This window comes from Podarcis vaucheri (genome assembly GCF_965113315.1).
Source record: "Podarcis vaucheri genome assembly, chromosome: 13".
NCBI lineage: Eukaryota > Metazoa > Chordata > Lepidosauria > Squamata > Lacertidae > Podarcis > Podarcis vaucheri.
In genome coordinates, this window is record NC_138751.1 from 24,025,335 (window position 1) to 24,044,466 (window position 19,132).

The 19,132-nt window shown below is 39.1% G+C and overlaps 2 protein-coding genes across 2 annotated transcripts; both read left to right on the top strand.

Annotated features, from left to right (window-relative positions):
* Positions 1–1,106: 1,106 nt before the first annotated feature.
* LOC309516462 (vomeronasal type-2 receptor 26-like) lies at positions 1,107–7,088 on the top strand (the record flags this gene model as incomplete). Its single annotated transcript, XM_082195229.1, has 5 exons — positions 1,107–1,314; positions 2,255–3,088; positions 3,450–3,677; positions 5,391–5,517; positions 6,187–7,088. The coding sequence occupies exons 1-5, from the start codon at positions 1,153–1,155 to the stop codon at positions 7,086–7,088; spliced, it is 2,253 nt and encodes a 750-aa protein (XP_082051355.1). The 5' UTR covers positions 1,107–1,152.
* Positions 7,089–11,822: 4,734 nt separating this feature from the next.
* Positions 11,823–18,385, top strand: LOC309516536 (vomeronasal type-2 receptor 26-like; the record flags this gene model as incomplete). The annotated part of the gene is made up of 6 exons (XM_082195297.1): positions 11,823–12,082; positions 13,381–13,498; positions 14,802–15,662; positions 15,981–16,208; positions 16,888–17,014; positions 17,484–18,385. The coding sequence occupies 6 exons, from the start codon at positions 11,823–11,825 to the stop codon at positions 18,383–18,385; spliced, it is 2,496 nt and encodes an 831-aa protein (XP_082051423.1).
* Between the last annotated feature and the right edge of the window lie 747 nt (positions 18,386–19,132).

Here is a 19,132-nt window from a genome sequence, read left to right on the forward strand (position 1 = left end):
ATATATGGAGGAGGAAATTTGTCAACCGGACCATGCTGTTGTTGGTGATACTGCTGGTGCTGCTGTGTCATACTGTGTGCAAGACACATATTAACTGCAGCATATTTGATGATCCCCAACCTATACCTCATAATTTTTATCAACCAGGAGACCTTCTCATCGGTGGAATTGTTTCTCAAGTCCTTTATCTCTATAATAATCTCTCTTTCACTGAACAACCTGGACAGGTCTTGATTAATGAACCCATGTGAGGCATTATTTCTCTCTCTCTCCCTCTTTCATATTTTCAGGCTAAAGTAACTGACAACACACAACTATGCAACACGGGGCTTACATAATTCTTTATTTTGGGGAGAGGTGAGAAAAAGATGGCATCCCAGCAACATTTGATTAATCTTTATTTTAATCCTCCTTATTTTGTTGCATAGAAACCACTAGTAAATCCCACCTTACAGGGGGGTTCTGTGTATTGCAATAGAGTTTCCGTAGAAAGCTACTTGCTGGATGATGCCCTTGGGGTCTGAGTGGTTTTCTGCTTGACTCCTACACTGCTGAATCCTAACCAGGAAAAGGCAGAAGTGGAGCCTCCTGAGAAGGGAGCTATATATCCAAATGTAGAGTAGAATGTTTGTGAAGAGATTTAGGACATATTGAAGGGAGCCCACTGAGAACTTTTTCAGATTAAGACATTTCCTTTGGAGCAACAAACAATCCTCAATATATTAAGTGTCCGTTTCTCATGCTAACCAAGTGTTGTATGCAATGTTAGTCATCCTCAGAAAGGAGCCATTTAAATCAATGGACACGACTAACTTAGGACCAGTAATTTCAATGGGTATACTCTGAGTAAAGTTTAGCTGCAATAACAATTGAAGCAAGATGCTTATGATGTGCCCCTCCCAGTAGACCCTGCAACAATTTCACTCTGTTATGGTCTTGAAAGAACATAGATGAGTGATAAAGAAGAAGACCACAAATGTGTTTGTTTTTGCATGATGAAACTACTGTAACTCTTTCTGCAGCTCAGTGCCTAAAAACTACCAGCACATCCTGGCCTTAGCATTTGCTGTCAAAGAGATCAATGAAACTCCTACAATTTTATCAAATGTTTCTCTGGGATTCCACATCCTCAATAGCTACTACACTGCAAGAATGACTTATAAGGCCACTCTGAGCCTACTTTCTTCACAACATAGTTTTGCCCCCAACTTCAAGTGTCATAAACAGAATAATCTGAAAGCTGTCATTGGAGGATGTATTTCTGAAATCTCTGCCAATATAGCCATTGTTTCAGGAAGCCTGAAGATTCCACAGGTGGGCTATGTGCATAGGGATGTGAAGATTTCACAACGTTGGCATACCATTTTATTTTATTTTATTATTATATTTTATTACCACATCTCTTGTTGCATTTGGGTTAGCAAATTGATTAAATCAGAGCTCAAATATAATATAATCTGATAAATTCACATCTCAGTGGAAAACAGTACTCTAAAAGTACTTACCAAGAGTTCCACATTAAACAAGTTTCAAGGAGAGTGGCACAGGGATCTGTTGTGGGCCTGATAAGCTTATAAATCTCAGTGATGTAGATGGCAGGGGAAAGGGAACACATCAAATTTTTAGATGATGGAACACTGGGAAGGGTAGCTGATACCTCAGGAGGCAGGAATGAAATTCAAAATTATCTTACTAGATTAAAATTTAGTAGAATTATAATTTCCAAATCACAAGCAGTGTTGGTTTTACTTTATTTCTACTAGTCAGAACATTTGCAATTCTTGGTACAACACTGTAAGAGGGATATGTAGACAAATTGGAACAGATTCAGTAGTGGACTGTGAAAATGATCAGGGAAATGGAACAACATTCTTTGAAAAATGTTGAAGGAATTGGGTATATTTGGCTTGAAGAGAAGAGAGTTAAGGGGAGCCAATATAAAAAGGTTCAGATACTTGAATTGCCAAGCCATAGAAGAGGTAAAAGCTTTTTTTTCTACAAATGCAGAAGATAAATATAGATTTTGATTCAACATGAGGAAAAATATCTAGTAAGACAGTCAACCAATTGACAGGAGGTAGGTGGGTTCCATCTTGCTAGAGGACTGTTGCAGAGATTATTCAGGCAGGTCCTGGGTATGGTTTAATTGTGGAAAGCTCTGCATAATACAGGGATTTTAATGAGCTGTAGGAGCTAGTGCAATTCTATGAATGAATGATAAAGCACTCTTGTAACTTGGAATGTTTTATTTTAGCTCACTTATGGATCATTCTTACCAGTCCAGGATGAAAAACTGCTATTCTCTTTTTTGTACCAGATGGTCCCAAATGAAGCCCAACAAAACATAGGTGTTGTGCAGTTATTTCAGCATTTCAGATGGACATGGATTGGACTCTTTGCTGTGGATGATGACAAAGGGGACAGGTTTTTACAGACTATGGTGCCAATCCTTTCCCAGAATAGCATCTGTTACGCCTTTATAGTAAGAATACCAAAATGGAATTATGTGGATGAGCTAGTAGATTTGCTTATACAGCAGTGGAAAAACTATGAAATGGTCATTCAGAGAAAAGCCAATGTGTTTTTTGTATATGGAGAACCTCCATCCTTTCAAATGTTGAGAACATTGCTGTTTCTAGCACCTTTCTTGTCTTTTCCATCTCTGGGTAAAGTGTGGGTTATTACATCCCACTGGGATTTTGCATCTATTTCTTTTCAAAAGATTTGGGATATACAGTCATTCCATGGCTCCATATCATTGACAGTTCATTCAAATCAGCCATTAGGATTCCAAAGGTTCATTCAGATGGTAAGACCTGCCTGGGCCAAAGGAGATGGCTTTATTCAGGACTTCTGGGAACAGGCATTTGGCTGCTCATTAAAGGAGAACAAAACCTGCACTGGGGAGGAGAAGCTGGACAGCATTTCAGGGGTTTTGTTTGAAATGAAGATGACTGGCCATAGCTACAATGTCTACAATGCTGTCTATGTTGTGGCACATACTTTGCATGCCATAAATAAATTCAGATCCAAGCATAGAAGATTGGAAGGGCAGAAACTGACATTTCAGAATGTGCAACCATGGCAGGTAATTATAATGCAATGTATTTTTAAAAAAGAAAATAAGAGACTAGCTTATGATGCAGAAGTAGAACTCTACAGCTTCCTAAACTAATTCAACTACATTCTGGGAGTTTGGAAATCAATTTGGATAAGTAGTTCCAGCCACATTACAAAATGTTGTCTTAATATAATTATTACTGTTGTTGCTGCTGTACATAATTGGTCACCCACAATGTGCCTTGTGGAGAAATACAAGGAAATTTTATCTTGATATATGAAGTTACCACATATACTGTTCAAAAAGAATAATCCAGTGGTTCGTTAAGACATGGTTTCATGAATCTCATTCAGAGTCTTCTGTCTGTTTGCATTTTCTTCCTATCTAGTTCCATCAGTTTCTTAAAGGTATTTCATTCAATAACAGTGCTGGGGATACTGTAAGCTTCAATAAAAATGGAGAATTGGTTACAGGATTTGATATTACAAACTGGGTAATGTTCCCCAATGGCTCGGTGGTTAGAGTCAAAATTGGAAGGTTGGAACCTCAGGCTCCTCCAGGCAAACAGTTAACCATTAATGATGGCCAAATTGTCTGGCATCAAGTATTTAATCAGGTAGGATATCATTGTGGATCCTTGCCTTAATTATTTGTTAAATCAAAGCAATAAAATGATTAAATCAAAGCAATAACATGAATAACATGAACATCAGCAAAAAAAAATGTTTATACAGTTTCATACATTAAAAAGACTGTAAAAAATGTCTAAATAAAAAAAGAGACTTTCATGTGTACAAACAATTAGTAACAGTTTTGTATGTAAAACTAATGTCAAATTCAATACAAAGAAATATATAGGCTGGGCTAAATATTTCCACTTATAAGGCATGTTGAAAAAAATAACATCTTAAATAGGCAAAAGATATTCCAAAGGGTGGGTGCCAAAAGGGGCATTGTTCCATGGCAGTAATCCTATAGGGGTTCTCCTGAGCTCAGTTTTGTCATGTATTCTATGCTCCTCATGGAAGACCCATCAAATTAATGAGGACTAATAAAATGGAACTTCAACCAGGGAAGATGGAATACAATTTATATGTAGTTTGTCTACCCAGTTAGGAGGGACAGGGTTGCACGCCTCCTAGAAGAGCACATTCATAATTTGGGGGTGTTCTTTGATCCCACCTTTTCACTTCAGGCATAGGTGCACACAGTGGCACAGCCCATCTTTTATTACACTAACTATAACCCTGTTTGGACAGAGATAGCCTTGCAACACTTGTTTATGTTCTGGTAACATCCTACTTGTATCACTGCAATGGATTATTTGCAGGAGGACTATATTTAAAGACAGTGTAGAAACTATAGGTGGCCTAAAATAGAGCAGCCAAGAGTGCTGGTGGGGATTGGCAAATACAGAAATATATAAGTAAAACAAAGAAAACCTTCTGGCAAGCTTTAAAGATTCCTGAAGGTCGCATATCAACTTAGGGAGCAATTGCATATAAAAGAAGCTGGCATAAAGCACACTGGTGTATTTTAAACTGTATTTTAAATATCCCAGATTCAAGTCCTGATTTAAAGCAGGTCTGCTGCTGCTGCTCTGTGCATACCCTCCAACATTTATCCAATGAAAATAGGGACGTCCCATTCCATAATTTTACTGTTTATACCCCACACATCTTACTGGGTTGCCCCAGCCACTCTGAGCAGCTTTCAACATATATAAAATAATAAGAAAACATTAAACATTAAGAAAACTTCCCTATACAGGATTGCCTTTAGACGGCTTGGGGGTCATACCCTCCAACATTTCTCCAATGAAAATAGGGACATTCTTATGAAAAGCAGGACATTCTGGGATCAAATCAGAAACCGGGATGGCTTCTCTAAATCAGGGGTGTCCTGGAAAATAGGGACACTTGGAGGGTCTGCTCTAAGCCCAGCAAAGGGGAAAGAAGACTTTAAAATAGTGTTCTGTGCTGATTGCCAGGTCATATGACTAAAATGAATGAACTTAAGATCCAGCCTAAGTTCTGCCTATCTAGTCTTGCCCCCCACTACACCTCCCAAAATGCTCCTTTGGAGGGACTTACATATGGATTGGCTCTGTCAGCTGCAGCTCACTGAACCTTGGCTGAGAAAGTTACTTGTATATGTGACTGAGCAGGTATTGGGGTCATAACACCACCTGAGCCCAAGATCTGATTCTTCCTATGCTCCACTTCCTGGCAGATCTTGCCTTGGTTTAGGAGAAATTTCACAGCATCTTTCTTGTCAAAACATGCTCTTATTTTCTCATGGCTAGTCTCTCTTTTATGATTTCATGAAGGTGCTGCCTCTTTCTGTGTGCAATGACAACTGCTACCCAGGCTTCAGCAGGAAAAAAAAGGAGGGAGAGAAATTTTGCTGCTATGATTGCGCTCCGTGTCCAGAAGGGATGATCTCTGACAAGAAGGGTAGGGGACATAATGTTGAAGACATAAGATTGATATGCATGAAATGTAATGTTTGTATGCATTGAAGTTTAAAGCCAGTGTAATGATTTCCATTTTGCAAAGAGAATTTTGCAGTAGGCAAGAGCTGTATCTCTAGGCGAATGTGGCAAGAAGAGTCCAGAGTTTTCTTTTTGAGTGTTTAAGGCTAATGGGACTTGCAAGTGGTCTACATTCCAATAACTATTGAAATATGGACTTCTGCAGCTTCAACAAGATGGCAGTGCTATTTTTATTTATTTTATTTAACAAAAATAAGTGTTTTAAGACAGGCCTGAACCAAGGACTGTAATTTATCTAAATAATCCATGTCATGCAAGTATGCTTGGAGCTGCTTTATGTACATTCAAACGAAAGTTCTTCAAAAATCAAACAGAAACAGCTTGCAATATAATAATATTCACCACATTTCATATAATAAAATTACTATCTATGTAGAAAGCACAAACTATTATTTAATGAGAGATTTCCTAGTCTACAGAAAATCACTCAATCACTGCAATCCACCAGCTCAAGTTAAAAAACGTCAAGAATGTGGAAAAGAGACTCTTTCATTGGCTGCTACTACAGATTCCATTTGATGGATGTTTGTCAATATATTGAAATATTTAAATAGTTCTTCCTCTTTTTCAGATATGGATGCTTGTGTGAATTGTCCTGATGATAAGTATGCAAACAAGGTCCAAACTCGGTGTCTCCATAGGGTGCCAAGCTACCTCTCTTACAAAGAAACTTTGGGGTTCATTTTATCGATCTTTGCCATTTCTTTCTCTTTAATCACTACTTTAGTATTTGGAACTTTTGTGAAGCACAAGGACACTCCCATAGTCAAAGCCAACAACCGGACCCTCACCTACACCCTCCTCATCTCCCTCCTGCTTTGCTTCCTCTGCTCCTTCCTCTTCATTGGACAACCTGGAAAGGTCATCTGTCTTCTCCGACAATCAGCCTTTGGCATCATCTTCTCTGTGGCCCTTTCCAGCATTTTGGCCAAAACCATAACAGTGGTTCTAGCATTCATGGCGACGAAACCAGGATCCAGGATGAGAAGATGGGTGGGGAAAGGAATGGCAAATTCTATTGTCCTTTCTTGCTCCTCCTTTCAAACAGGCATTTGTACTCTTTGGTTAAGTACTTCCCCTCCATTCCCAGATAGGGACATGCACTCAATAAATGGCAAAATTGTATGGGAATGTAATGAGGGTTCAGTTACCATGTTTTACTGTGTCTTGGGCTATATGAGCTCACTGGCCATTGTCAGTTTCTTTGTGGCTTTCCTAGCCAGGCGGTTGCCAGATAGTTTCAATGAAGCAAAGTTCATCACCTTCAGCATGTTGGTCTTTTGCAGTGTTTGGTTATCATTTGTTCCGACTTACCTAAGTACCAAAGGAAAATACATGGTGGCTGTGGAGATCTTCTCCATCTTATGCTCCAGTGCTGGCTTACTGGTTTGTATCTTTGCTCCTAAGTGCTACATCATTATGCTGAGGCCAGAGCTGAACAACAAGGAGCAGCTAATAAGAAAAGCAAAATGAAAGAATACGTCCACCTCTTCATTGTGCATATATGGAAATGCTGATGCTACAGATCTTGTGAGAATTTGAGTATGTGTACTTGCTGAGGCAAAAATCTCTGTTCTTGTTGGTAGGCTTGTACCAGGCACAGCCCACTCTTATAGGTTGCCCTTTTTGATTCTGCTGTCATTTTCTGCTTCCCTATCCTGAAGGTGAGAAATGCAAGCCAGAACAGGCTTGCCTCAATCAATCAGTTCCTCTCAAAATGGCACAGGTCCACTGTGTCAGTCCCCTTTCCCTTGGCACTGCTTTTCATTCTGCATGTAGAACCTTTTAATTTAGAAATATTAGAGGGCACCTTTAGCGGCCCCCCAATCCGCTAAGGAACCCACCAACGGGCTCCGAAGTGAGGAGGGGGAAGTGGCGCGGTGCTGTGAGTCAGTCGCTATTTCCGTGGAGCGAAGCCGCACAGCTGTCGCCGGAGAGCGCTGCCTTTTTTCCTGGGACAATTTGGACTCTAAAAATAAGCACCCGTGAGTACTTAGAATTTGAACAATTGGATATTAAACAAAGATTTTATGAGAAGGACAGAATCGGACTATTAAAAAAAAATCTATCGAATTGGGTACGAAGCGGGAAGGGCTAAACAGGAAGTCATCCTTCCGTTCTTTTGTAAACAGAAAAAAGCAAAGGCAATTTATACTAGAGCTCAGAAAATCGTCTTTAAAAGATTGGATTTCAACATTTTAAATTATGAACCTTTTTTTTTTTGGACTGTTTGAAGTGATTTTAAAGGGAAGTAACTCTCCTCCGTCCTGATCTTGGAGCGGGGTGTCAGAACTGACGTGGAAGTTTACTAAGACAATTGCTTTTTGACAGATAGCTAAAAGAAGAGAAACTTTGCGATTCCACTGTTCCCTTTCGCATTTTAAAGGAATATATATGGACAAAGTATCTAAAGCATCAAAAAAAAAAAAAGGAAACTCCGTAGCAAGAATAAACAGAAGTCTTCCCCCTAGGGGGAGCTTGTGAAACTGTAACTAACTGACAGCTGTTACAGAATAATCGTGGGAAAGTATTTGACCTTGTAGAACAATGTATCCAGAAGCCTTGGTGTGTGCTTTCTACAAAACAAATGCTCTACTGGAAGAATTATATGAAAAGGTGAATTGGATGGTCATTTCGACTAGAAATCTTAAACAGGCAGTGGAATGTTTTGACCAGACAGCGGGAAAATATGTGGAGCATACTCAGGATTCAAACAAGGAGTGTGTTTTGACAGAACAGGAGTTTGTGGCATTTAATCAGGAGTGTGTTTTGACAGAACAGACCCAACAGGAGTATGATCTTTTGGATTGGACAAATGAATTTGGAAAAAGCCAGATTTGGAAAGGAAAAGTTTGGTGTGGTTTGGAGATGGGGGGCTGGATTGACCCCCCTATTTTGGGATGTCTGGACTCTTCAAATATGGTAATGGGCCGCGAAATGCTTGGGACTGTCGGGGCTCTCAACTTTGGAGGGCCCTTGAAATATGCTTTTAATTTCCACATGGAGTGCAGCGATGAAAAGGGTCTGATCTGTCGAGAAGAGTTAAAAACATTGTTAAGTTGGAGCTACCACGAGCAAGAGATATTGTTAAGCTGGAGTTACCACGAGCAGGAGATAAGGGAAATTACAACTACAAATATGAAGAAGAGCCACGGAAGGGCCATGGAAGTGACTTGAGGGCCTCGGACATAAGGTTACCGGGCTAGACTGATGGGAATAAGGACTGACAAATCCCGGAACCAGGAGGAAGGGGTGTTGGATAAAGATTGGACTTGTTTATATCTTTCTCTTTTTTTCTTTATCATTATTAGAATGTTTTATAAAGTTGATGAATGATAGAAAAATGTTGGAAGAAATCACCTGGCTTTAGTAAAGATGTTCAAAGAATTATGAAAGAATATTATGATTATAAGAAGAGGGCAAGGTTAAGACTTAAGTTTTAAATTTTTAAGGTTTATTTAATTATAGAAAGATAGGATTAAAATAGTCTAGGGTAATGATAGAATTTTATGAAACATGCGAAGGAAAGGATTTGCTGGGATAATTAACAACTAGGATACAAAGGAAGGGAGGAGGAGGAGGTCTAAGAAAGAAGGTGATGACAGTTAAGGGTCTGAAAATAATGAACTTGTTTTTAAATGTTGTTTTTTCTAAAAGTTTGGGATTTTTGCAATTTTGTCACCTTTTTGTTTTTTTATTTGGAATTTTCTTCTTTCTTTTTTTACATGGTGGGAAGGGGATTCTTTGTATTTTCTTTCGTTGCTATTTTCTCTGTTTTCTCTCTTTGTAATATTTTGAAAATTTTAATAAATATTTTATAAAAAGAAAAAAATAGAAATATTAGAGCAGGAATACTTGCCTATGCAGACAAATCATTGAGCTCAGATTACCTATAGTGACCCCATCTTGATTCTGTGCACAAATTATCTACATATGCCGTTCCAGAGAGATTGAAACAGGACCCACAGCTGATTCGTCTTGTAATGTTTTTCCTCATCCTTATATAGCTCAATTCATGATGGGAATAAATTGGGAATGAAAGGTATCTCAAATCCTGAGGGCAGTGACAGAGGCCAGACCTGCCTTCTGTTACACAGGCTTCCTCTTCTTAAACCAACCATGCATCCAGCCACAAAACCATAAAAATTTAAGTTTATCCTAAATACATAAATCCCTGGTTTCACAAACATCAGTTATAAACAATAAAGTCACAGTCACAGTAAAGTCATTTACTACACATGTGCTGTATTATTAATTGAAGTCAATTAGTTGGATGAGTTACTTTCAAAATGAAAATGTCTCTGAGGCTGACCCCATTTGTGAAACGTATGTGAAACTGATTTGTATTAGTGGAGGCTGGTGGAACGTAGACCTGGTGGGGCACCTAGGAGGTGAACTGAGTGATACCAGGAGGTCAAGTAGGCAGTGCTTAGGAGGCTAAGGCGGCCCCTTGGATGGCATCTGGGTCCCCATCCACCCCCCTTTTGAGTAATTTTGTTACATACCTACATACAAATATATATATATATATATTTGTATGCCACCTTTCCACAGTTCGAACCATGCTCAAGGCGACTTAGAATATGAAAAATGCATAACTACAACACAACAAAAGCGAAAATAAACATGTTAGCATATGTTGCAATTATATCATCTGCAAATCATTTATAATAACAAAGTATTGTGAATTAAACAATGGGACATGATCTGCAGAAAGAGATGCACCTATCATAAAGCTTCAACTTCCCCAGGCTATGACTGAATTTAAATCTGGGCTTTCATCTTATTCCCAATAGTGTGGTAATGTGTATTTATTGTTACTCTGGACAGTGCATTGTTAATCATTGTAAGAGGGTCCATCTGCTTCCCAGGCGTAGCACAGGAAGAAGAACCTCTTTCTTGGTTTTGATGTTGTTGTTGATGATGATGATGATGATACTGACTGTAGTTAGAGGGTCTAGGCCACTCTGGGCTCTGTGACAGCCAAGCTTCATTAGTATACAGCAGTGCCTGTTCTTAGTGAAATCCTGAGAGACTATCTCTAATTCTCTTCTGTATCAAATATGGGTGAGGTGTGGTTGAATTTAACTCTTGCTCTAGAAAGAAGTAGCCTGGGCTTACTCAGCCTTGTGTCACTTTCTATTTTATTTCGCAAAGAAAAATAATAGTTGTATGATTTAAAGGCGGGGTGACTCCTGGCAATTTTGTCATGCATCATACAACTGCAAAGGACAAGTAGGGAAGTGATAATTATCCCAACTATGCCAAAATTACAGTTTTCCATCCTCTTTCACTATGGACATCTGGAGCCCATTAACATGATCAACAATCAGTATGGGGGGCATGGTTATAAAACCTTCATCCGAAATGAATCTAGGAGTAGGCTGAGCTGTGTCACTCTTTCCTTTGAACATTCCCAGTTTATATATTAGGATATGCTTCCACCTCCTGAATCCATCATATTTTTTCATTCCTCAGATCATACTATGAATATCCATTTTACTTGATCCTTTCTGCTTTCCACTTGACATTGCACTTTCCAGTGTCTTACCATGAAAATTAGGACCTCATTAGGGTGGTTCTAATTCACTCACGAACACCCATGTACAATAATAATTTAATAATAATAATAATTTATTATTTATACCCCGCCCATCTGGCTGGGCTTCCCCAGCCACTCTGGGCGGCTTCCAAAAGAATATTAAAATACTATAATACATCAAACATTAAAAGCTTCCCGAAACAGGGCTGCCTTCAGATGTTTTCTAAAAGCCTGGTAGTTGTTGTTCTCTTTGACATCTTCATAGCATTCTTATTGGCCAGTATCTTGTCTATTTTATCATAACTGATTTTAAAATTCTAATTTACATAATTTAAAGATTGATTGAAAATATTTGGGGTGGGGGGTTTCCTTTGCAAACAAACCAAAACCATTGTTACCTATAGCTGAAGAGCTATATACATACGGATTTCAAAAGAGGGGAGTGGGAAGCTTACTGTCCTCACTCACCTTTAAAGAGAGAAGATAAAGGTAATTCACTGTTTAGGGATACTGATGGACAAGGTGTTATTATTAACAATAAGAACAAGTGCACAGTTTTTGTTACACACCAAGCTGAAAACCACAGTAGCTACAGTCTCATCCGCCATTCAAGAAAGGCTGCAGCAAAGTTGGGAATACCCACATATACTGCTATAGTGGGAAGTATGGCAATCTATGTTGGGAAAGGACATTTTGTCATCAGAATCATGCTAGTGGTTGTGTTGCTGCTCGTACTGTTATGTCATTCTGTATGCAAGACACATTCTATTAACTGCAGCATATATGATGATCCTCTCCCTATTCCTCATGAATTTTACCAGCCAGGAGACCTTATCATTGGTGGGATTGTTTCTCAAGTTATCTTTCTCTATGATGACCTCCTTTTCACTGAACAGCCTGCACAAATCTTGATCAATGAACCTATGTAAGTCGTTTCTCTGTTTCTCATTCTGTAATATGTTTAGACATAAGTAGCTGAGAACACATGTTATGAAACACCAGACTTAAGAATCAGCCTTCCTTTTTAGTCTGCTAAAAATTCAGTCGCAGATACATCTAGACATTAACCATATAACTATGAAGATAGCTAAGACAGTCAGACAGATATAGCTAAACATGTCTTCTATATTATACTGATAAGCACAAATGACTAGAATGTTTTCCACCACCAGCACCCTTGAAATGAATGGACCTTTTTGCATTTCTATAGGATATGGAAGATTATGTTCTTGTTTAGTTACGGTAGTTTGACAACCATTTCTGTTCTTTCCACAATTTGTTTCCTTTCGTTATTTCCTTTCATCTGCAAGCTCTCACATGCATTCCCAATCTTCTTCCTTTCTATATTATATTTTATAAGTATTGCCATGTTTAATTTCTCCTGTAATGTTCACTATTACAGTTTCTCAGCCTGTTCCCATCTCACAATGGGACAAGTGCTGAAATTTGAAGTGCACTTCAGAGGTACCCTGAGTCAAACATGATTCCTTTAGTCATGTGGGAATCACAGAAATAGGCAATAACATGTATAATTCAGGGTGTAACTGATTTTACCTTACTGTATATTTCTTCCTTTGTTGGATCTGTGGTTAAAGGGATTCTGAATGGTAGGAATGTATTAATTGAAAAAAATATGAACATCACTGAAGAGAACGCTGGAGAGTGGGGAACCTGTGGCTTTTTGGATGTTGTTGAACACCCATCAACTACAAGCATCCTAGTTACATGTCAGGGATGATGGGAGCAAGATATGACAGACATAGGTCCCACAGACCGATTGTAGGCAGAGGGAGTGACACTAGTAACTAAAAGTAACAGCTGATTTAGCACCAGAATAATCCTAAAACATTCTGACATTTTGCTTTACAATTCATTGGGAAAATACCTATTTTTGATGTCTTACCTTTTTTTCCACTTCACTGTATTAAGCTATCTTAAAAGCATTTAGATGAATTATGACTTAGATGAATTATGAAGAGTTTAAAATCATTTTGCGGTTGTTATTTCTGTTGCTGTTGTATTACTAAACAGCTGCAATGCTTTTTATAGCTCAGTGCCAAAGAACTACCAGCACATCCTGGCCTTAGCATTTGCTGTCAAAGAGATCAATGAGAATCCCAAAATCTTGCCAAATATCTCTCTGGGATTCCACATCCTCAATAGCTACTACACTGCAAGGATGACCTATAAGGCCACCCTCAACCTGTTTTCTGCACAACATAGATTTGTCCCCAATTTCAAAGGTCACAACAACAAGAATCTAATAGCTCTCATTGGAGGAAGTATATCTGAAATCTCTGCTAATGTGGCCATTGTTTCAGCAATTCAAAAGACTCCACAGGTAAGCTATGTGTATGCAGATTTCAGAACTTTTGCATACCATATTGATTTCTGCCTAGCAATTTAAAAAAGTTTCCATGATATTTTGGTTAACAGAGTGGTTAAATATGAGCTAAACAATATTAAGTGGTAAATAACTTGTTTTTAAAAAGGTTAGTCAAAGAGTACTCATCAAAGAGTACTCAAAATGCTCTAAAACTGGATTTCCTGCATTATCTGGGAACACTGGGTGAAATGACCTACAAAAGCCTTTGAATCTCTAGAATTCCAACATAATCCATCTTAGAATCATAGAATCATAGAGTTGGAAGAGACCACAAGGGCCATCGAGTCCAACCCCCTGCCAAGCAGGAAACACCATCAGAGCACTCCTGACATATGGTTGTCAAGCCTCTGCTTAAAGACCTCCAAAGTAGGAGACTCCACCACACTCCTTGGCAGCAAATTCCACTGTCGAACAGCTCTTACTGTCAGGAAGTTCTTCCTAATGTTTAGGTGGAATCTTCTTTCTTGTAGTTTGGATCCATTGCTCCATGTCCGCTTCTCTGGAGCAGCAGAAAACAACCTTTCTCCCTCCTCTATGTGACATCCTTTTATATATTTGAACATGGCTATCATATCACCCCTTAACCTCCTCTTCTCCAGGCTAAACATGCCCAGCTCCCTTAGCCGTTCCTCATAAGGCATCGTTTCCAGGCCTTTGACCATTTTGGTTGCCCTCCTCTGGACACGTTCCAGTTTGTCAGTGTCCTTCTTGAATTGTGGTGCCCAGAACCGGACACAGTACTCCAGGTGAGGTCTGACCAGAGCAGAATACAGTGGCACTATTACTTCCCTTGATCTAGATGCTATACTCCTATTGATGCAGCCCAGAATTGCATTGGCTTTTTTAGCTGCCGCGTCACACTGTTGGCTCATGTCAAGTTTGTGGTCAACCAAGACTCCTAGATCCTTTTCACATGTACTGCTCTCAAGCCAAGTGTCACCCATCTTGTATTTGTGCCTCTCATTTTTTTTGCCCAAGTGCAATACTTTACATTTCTCCCTATTAAAATTCATCTTGTTTGTTTTGGCCCAGTTCTCTAATCTGTCAAGGTCGTTTTGAAGTGTGATCCTGTCCTCTGGGGTGTTAGCCACCCCTCCCAGTTTGGTGTCATCTGCAAATTTGATCAGGATGCCCTTGAGTCCATCATCCAAGTCATTGATAAAGATGTTGAATAAGACTGGGCCCAAGACAGAACCCTATGGCACCCCACTAGTCACTCTTCTAAATGGTTCATTTGATTTTTTAATTATTATTTCAGCTCACTTATGGGTCATTTTTACCACCACAAGGATCCAAAATGCAATTCCCATTTTTGTACCAGATGGTCCCAAATGAAGTCCACCAGCAAATGGGAGTCGTGAAGTTACTTCAGCATTTCAAATGGACATGGATTGGGCTCTTGGCTGTGGATGATGACAGAGGGGATAGGTTTTTGCAGACAGTTGTACCAATGCTTTCCCAGAACGGCATCTGTTATGACTTCATAGTAAGACTACCAAAATGGAATTATGTGGATGAGTTGATAGAGTTGCTTATACAGCAGTGGCAAAGCTATGCAATGGTCATTCAAAGAAAAGCCAATGTGTTTTTTGTATATGGAGAACCTCCATCCTTTCAGGTTGTGAGAACATTGCTGTTTCTAACACCCTTCTTGGCATGGCCACCTCTGGGAAAAGTGTGGGTTATTACATCCCACTGGGATTTTGCATCACTCTCTGTTCAGAAGATCTGGGATATTAGAACCTTCCATGGTTCCATATCATTGACAGTTCATTCAAATCAGCCATTAGGATTCCAAAGGTTCATTCAGATCATAAGACCTGCCTGGGCCAAAGGAGATGGTTTCATCCAGGACTTCTGGGAACAGACATTCAGCTGTTCATTAAGAATGTCTAAGGGGCTGGAGGAAAAGAAGAACAAGTCCTGCACTGGGGAGGAAAAGCTGGACAGCATTTCAGGGGTTTTGTTTGAAATGAAGATGACTGGCCACAGCTACAATGTCTACAATGCTGTCTATGCTGTGGCACATGCTTTACACGCAATATACAAATATAGCTCCAAACACATAAGAATGATAAAAGGAGACAGACTGGCAGTGCAAGATGTACAACCATGGCAGGTAATTTCATCTCAACAATTAAAAAAAGCAAAAAATAATAATAATGGGCTAGTTTATTATTCAGAAGTAAAGATAAATCTTAAGTCAGCCTTTAAAGAATCCATTGGTGGTTTTCTTCTTTTCTTCTTTGTTTTTCAATACAATTTGATACGAAGTGTTTCTTTAGCCACTCACTTGGAGGCAAATGTAGATGAATATCCATTAGAATTGTAAAGTCGCCACCTGCCCCCAACCTCCCAAAATATATTTCAATGGGATGTCCATTGAAATACATCCAAGACTTAGCCGTCTCTTTGTTCATATTCTTTTTTAACCTAGGTCCATCACTTTCTAAGGAGCATCACATTCAATAACAGTGCTGGAGATTCTGTGTGTTTTGATGAAAATGGAGAGCTCATTGTAGGTTTTGATGTTACAAACTGGGTGGTGTTCCCCAATGGCTCAATAACCAGAGTAAAAGTTGGAAGACTAGAACCTCAGGCTCCTCCAGACAAAACGTTAACAATTAATGATGACCAAATTGTTTGGCATCAAAGCTTTAACCAGGTTAGACATAAAAGCCTGCTTTTCATGTGATGAATTGTGCAGGGTAGCAGTTTTTAAATGAATAAATTACAACACCCCCCCTTTCTTGGTAAAGATGAAAAATGTGAATAGCTCAAACTTGTTTATTTCACCTGCATTATCCTACTTCTTGAGTGCGCTCATGATATATTTTTGACCACATGTGTTCATTCCTTTCTTTTCTTCTCTTTAAAGAAGACTTTCTCCCCAACAATGCCACTTGTTTTGTGATCAAATTATGTTAAATAAGGTTGTTGATAAAATAAAATAAAACACCTGGTTGTGTTCCCCTTTTAACGCTATTAAAATGCGTTCAGATCATGAAATCTCTGGCAGCCCAAGCAGATCAGCTTTGCAGAGCTCTTCCATGACTTGATAAAACTCAACTGGATGAGATTGTCCCAGGCTGGAAAATACCTTGGATGGCTAAGAGAGATCTTATTTTTTGCCCCTGCAAAACTTATGTCAGCCAGAGAAACTGAATTTCTTGTCTGTCTTTCATTTCAAGCTGAAAGAGAATTCTGGTTGAGGCAGGTATAAATAAGTGCTTGAAGTTTGGGGAAAATTCATTGGCATCTCTTCTGCCCTCAGTCAATGTCAACAGCCTACTATATGGAGGTTTCAAGAAACACTAATCATCCTTCATACATCCTTCGTACAGGTACTGCCACTTTCAGTCTGCAATGACTACTGCTATCCTGGATACAGCAGGAAAAAGAAGGAGGGGCAAAAATTTTGCTGCTATGATTGTGCTTTATGTCCAGAAGGGATGGTCTCAGGCCAGAAGGGTAGGAGACATAACATATAGTGATATCAAGGAATGTTGATAATGCAACATACTTATCATGCACTCATTTGAAGAATGTGCAACCTTTGCATGTGTATATAGGGTGGCTCCCATATGTTTATCTCTTGAATAATCTAGGGCTCACTGGTTTTAAAAAGCAGCAAGCAACTAAGCAAAAAGAGACAATTCATTAAAGATACAGGAAATATAAAAACTGTCAGCACCATGACAGACCAAATGCGTCTTAAAAATAAAAGGAGAAGATGGGGCGAAGCAGGCCTCCCTCTGCCGCTTAAATATGGCTACTGAGATGGCAATCCTTTGTCCCACCCAATCATATCTCAAACACAATGAGAAACTCTCCAGGAGCTTGTAAAGCATGGAATTACATTTATCTGAGCTTTTTAAAAATAAAATTAACAACAACAACAACAACAACAACCACTTAAAGCTCTTCCTTTTTTCCCCAGACATGGACGCCTGTGTCAATTGCCCAGAAGATCAGTATCACAACAAGGACCAAACTCAATGCATTCCCAAAGTTCTAAGCTACCTGTCTTACAAAGATGAATTGGGGATTGTCTTGGCTATCTTAAACATTTCTTTCTCTTTCATCACAATAACAATACTTCAAACTTTTATGAAACACAAGGACACTCCCATAGTCAAAGCCAACAATTGGACTCTCACTTACACCCTCCTCATCTCCCTCCTCCTCTGTTTCCTCTGCTCTTTGCTCTTCATTGGCAAGCCTGGAAAGGTGGCCTGTTTTCTCCGACAAATCATTTTTGGCATGGTGTTCACTGTGGCCCTTTCTACCATTTTGGCAAAGACTATCACTGTGGTTCTGGCATTTATGGCAACCAAACCAGGATCTAAAACAAGAAAATGGGTGGGGAAAGGACTGACAAATTCGATTGTTCTTTCCTGCACCTTTATTCAAACTAATATATGTACTATTTGGTTAAGTATTTACCCTCCATTCCCAGATGTGGACATGAACTCATTGAAGTGGGAAATCATACTGGAATGTAATGAGGGTTCGGCTACCATGTTTTACTGTGTCCTTAGTTATCTTGGCTTCCTGGCCATTGTCACCTTCATTGTGGCTTTCCTAGCCAGGAAATTGCCTGACAGTTTCAATGAGGCCAAATTTATAACTTTCAGCATGTTGGTGTTTTGTAGTGTGTGGTTATCATTTGTACCAACCTACCTAAGCACCAAAGGAAAATACATGGTGGCTGTGGAGATCTTCTCCATCCTGTCCTCTAGTGCTGGATTACTGGGTTGCATATTTTTCCCTAAATGCTACATAATTGTTTTGAGGCCTGAGTTAAATAGTAGAGAACGTATAATGCAAAGAAAAGTATGAAAAAAATATAACTTCATCTTTTAATGAAGATGCATTTTATTGTTTTATACTGTCACTATGTCCCCTGAATTATGCTCATGCACATCTTGACCTCTTATGCTTGTTATCTTGCTTAGTCCCTAAGAGGGAAAATGACCTTAAGGGTCAGGATAGGTTAGCATGCAACAGCTGCAGCTCCAATGAGAATGGAAAATGTCCATGAGATCTCTCCTCCTTCCTCCATGACTATATGTAAAGTAAATAACATGCTGCCAATATAGTGATGCCATGCTGTTTTCCTCCAGGGTTCATGGGGGCTAGACGGTACAACTCATCTCTGTCATTCCTGGCTGAATAGACATAATGCAGAAAACATTTTGTTCTATTTACAGATATTTGAAGACTTCTACTGGGAAAATAAAGCATTTAAATTGACTTGGAGCTGGCTGGAAATGTGTTTCCTTACTGTATGAAATATCTTTCCCGCCCTCCTGTCCTTTTCTCACACCTGACTAGTTAAGGTCCTCAATATGTGTCTGCATAAAATGATGCTTCCAACAAGTCCAATGGCAGCATAGAAAAACACTATTAGGGGAATGTGTATGCCCATCTAAATAGGCATTCATGTAGCAATCAGAATGGGAAGGGCTCCCCATCTCCCTCCAATATTATATATAAAGTGAAGACTCTGCCAGTATAGTGATTGTGTCTTATTCAATAAGGAATCATGGGAGTTTTCATTCAACTCTGTCTGTTTTTCTAAGGATG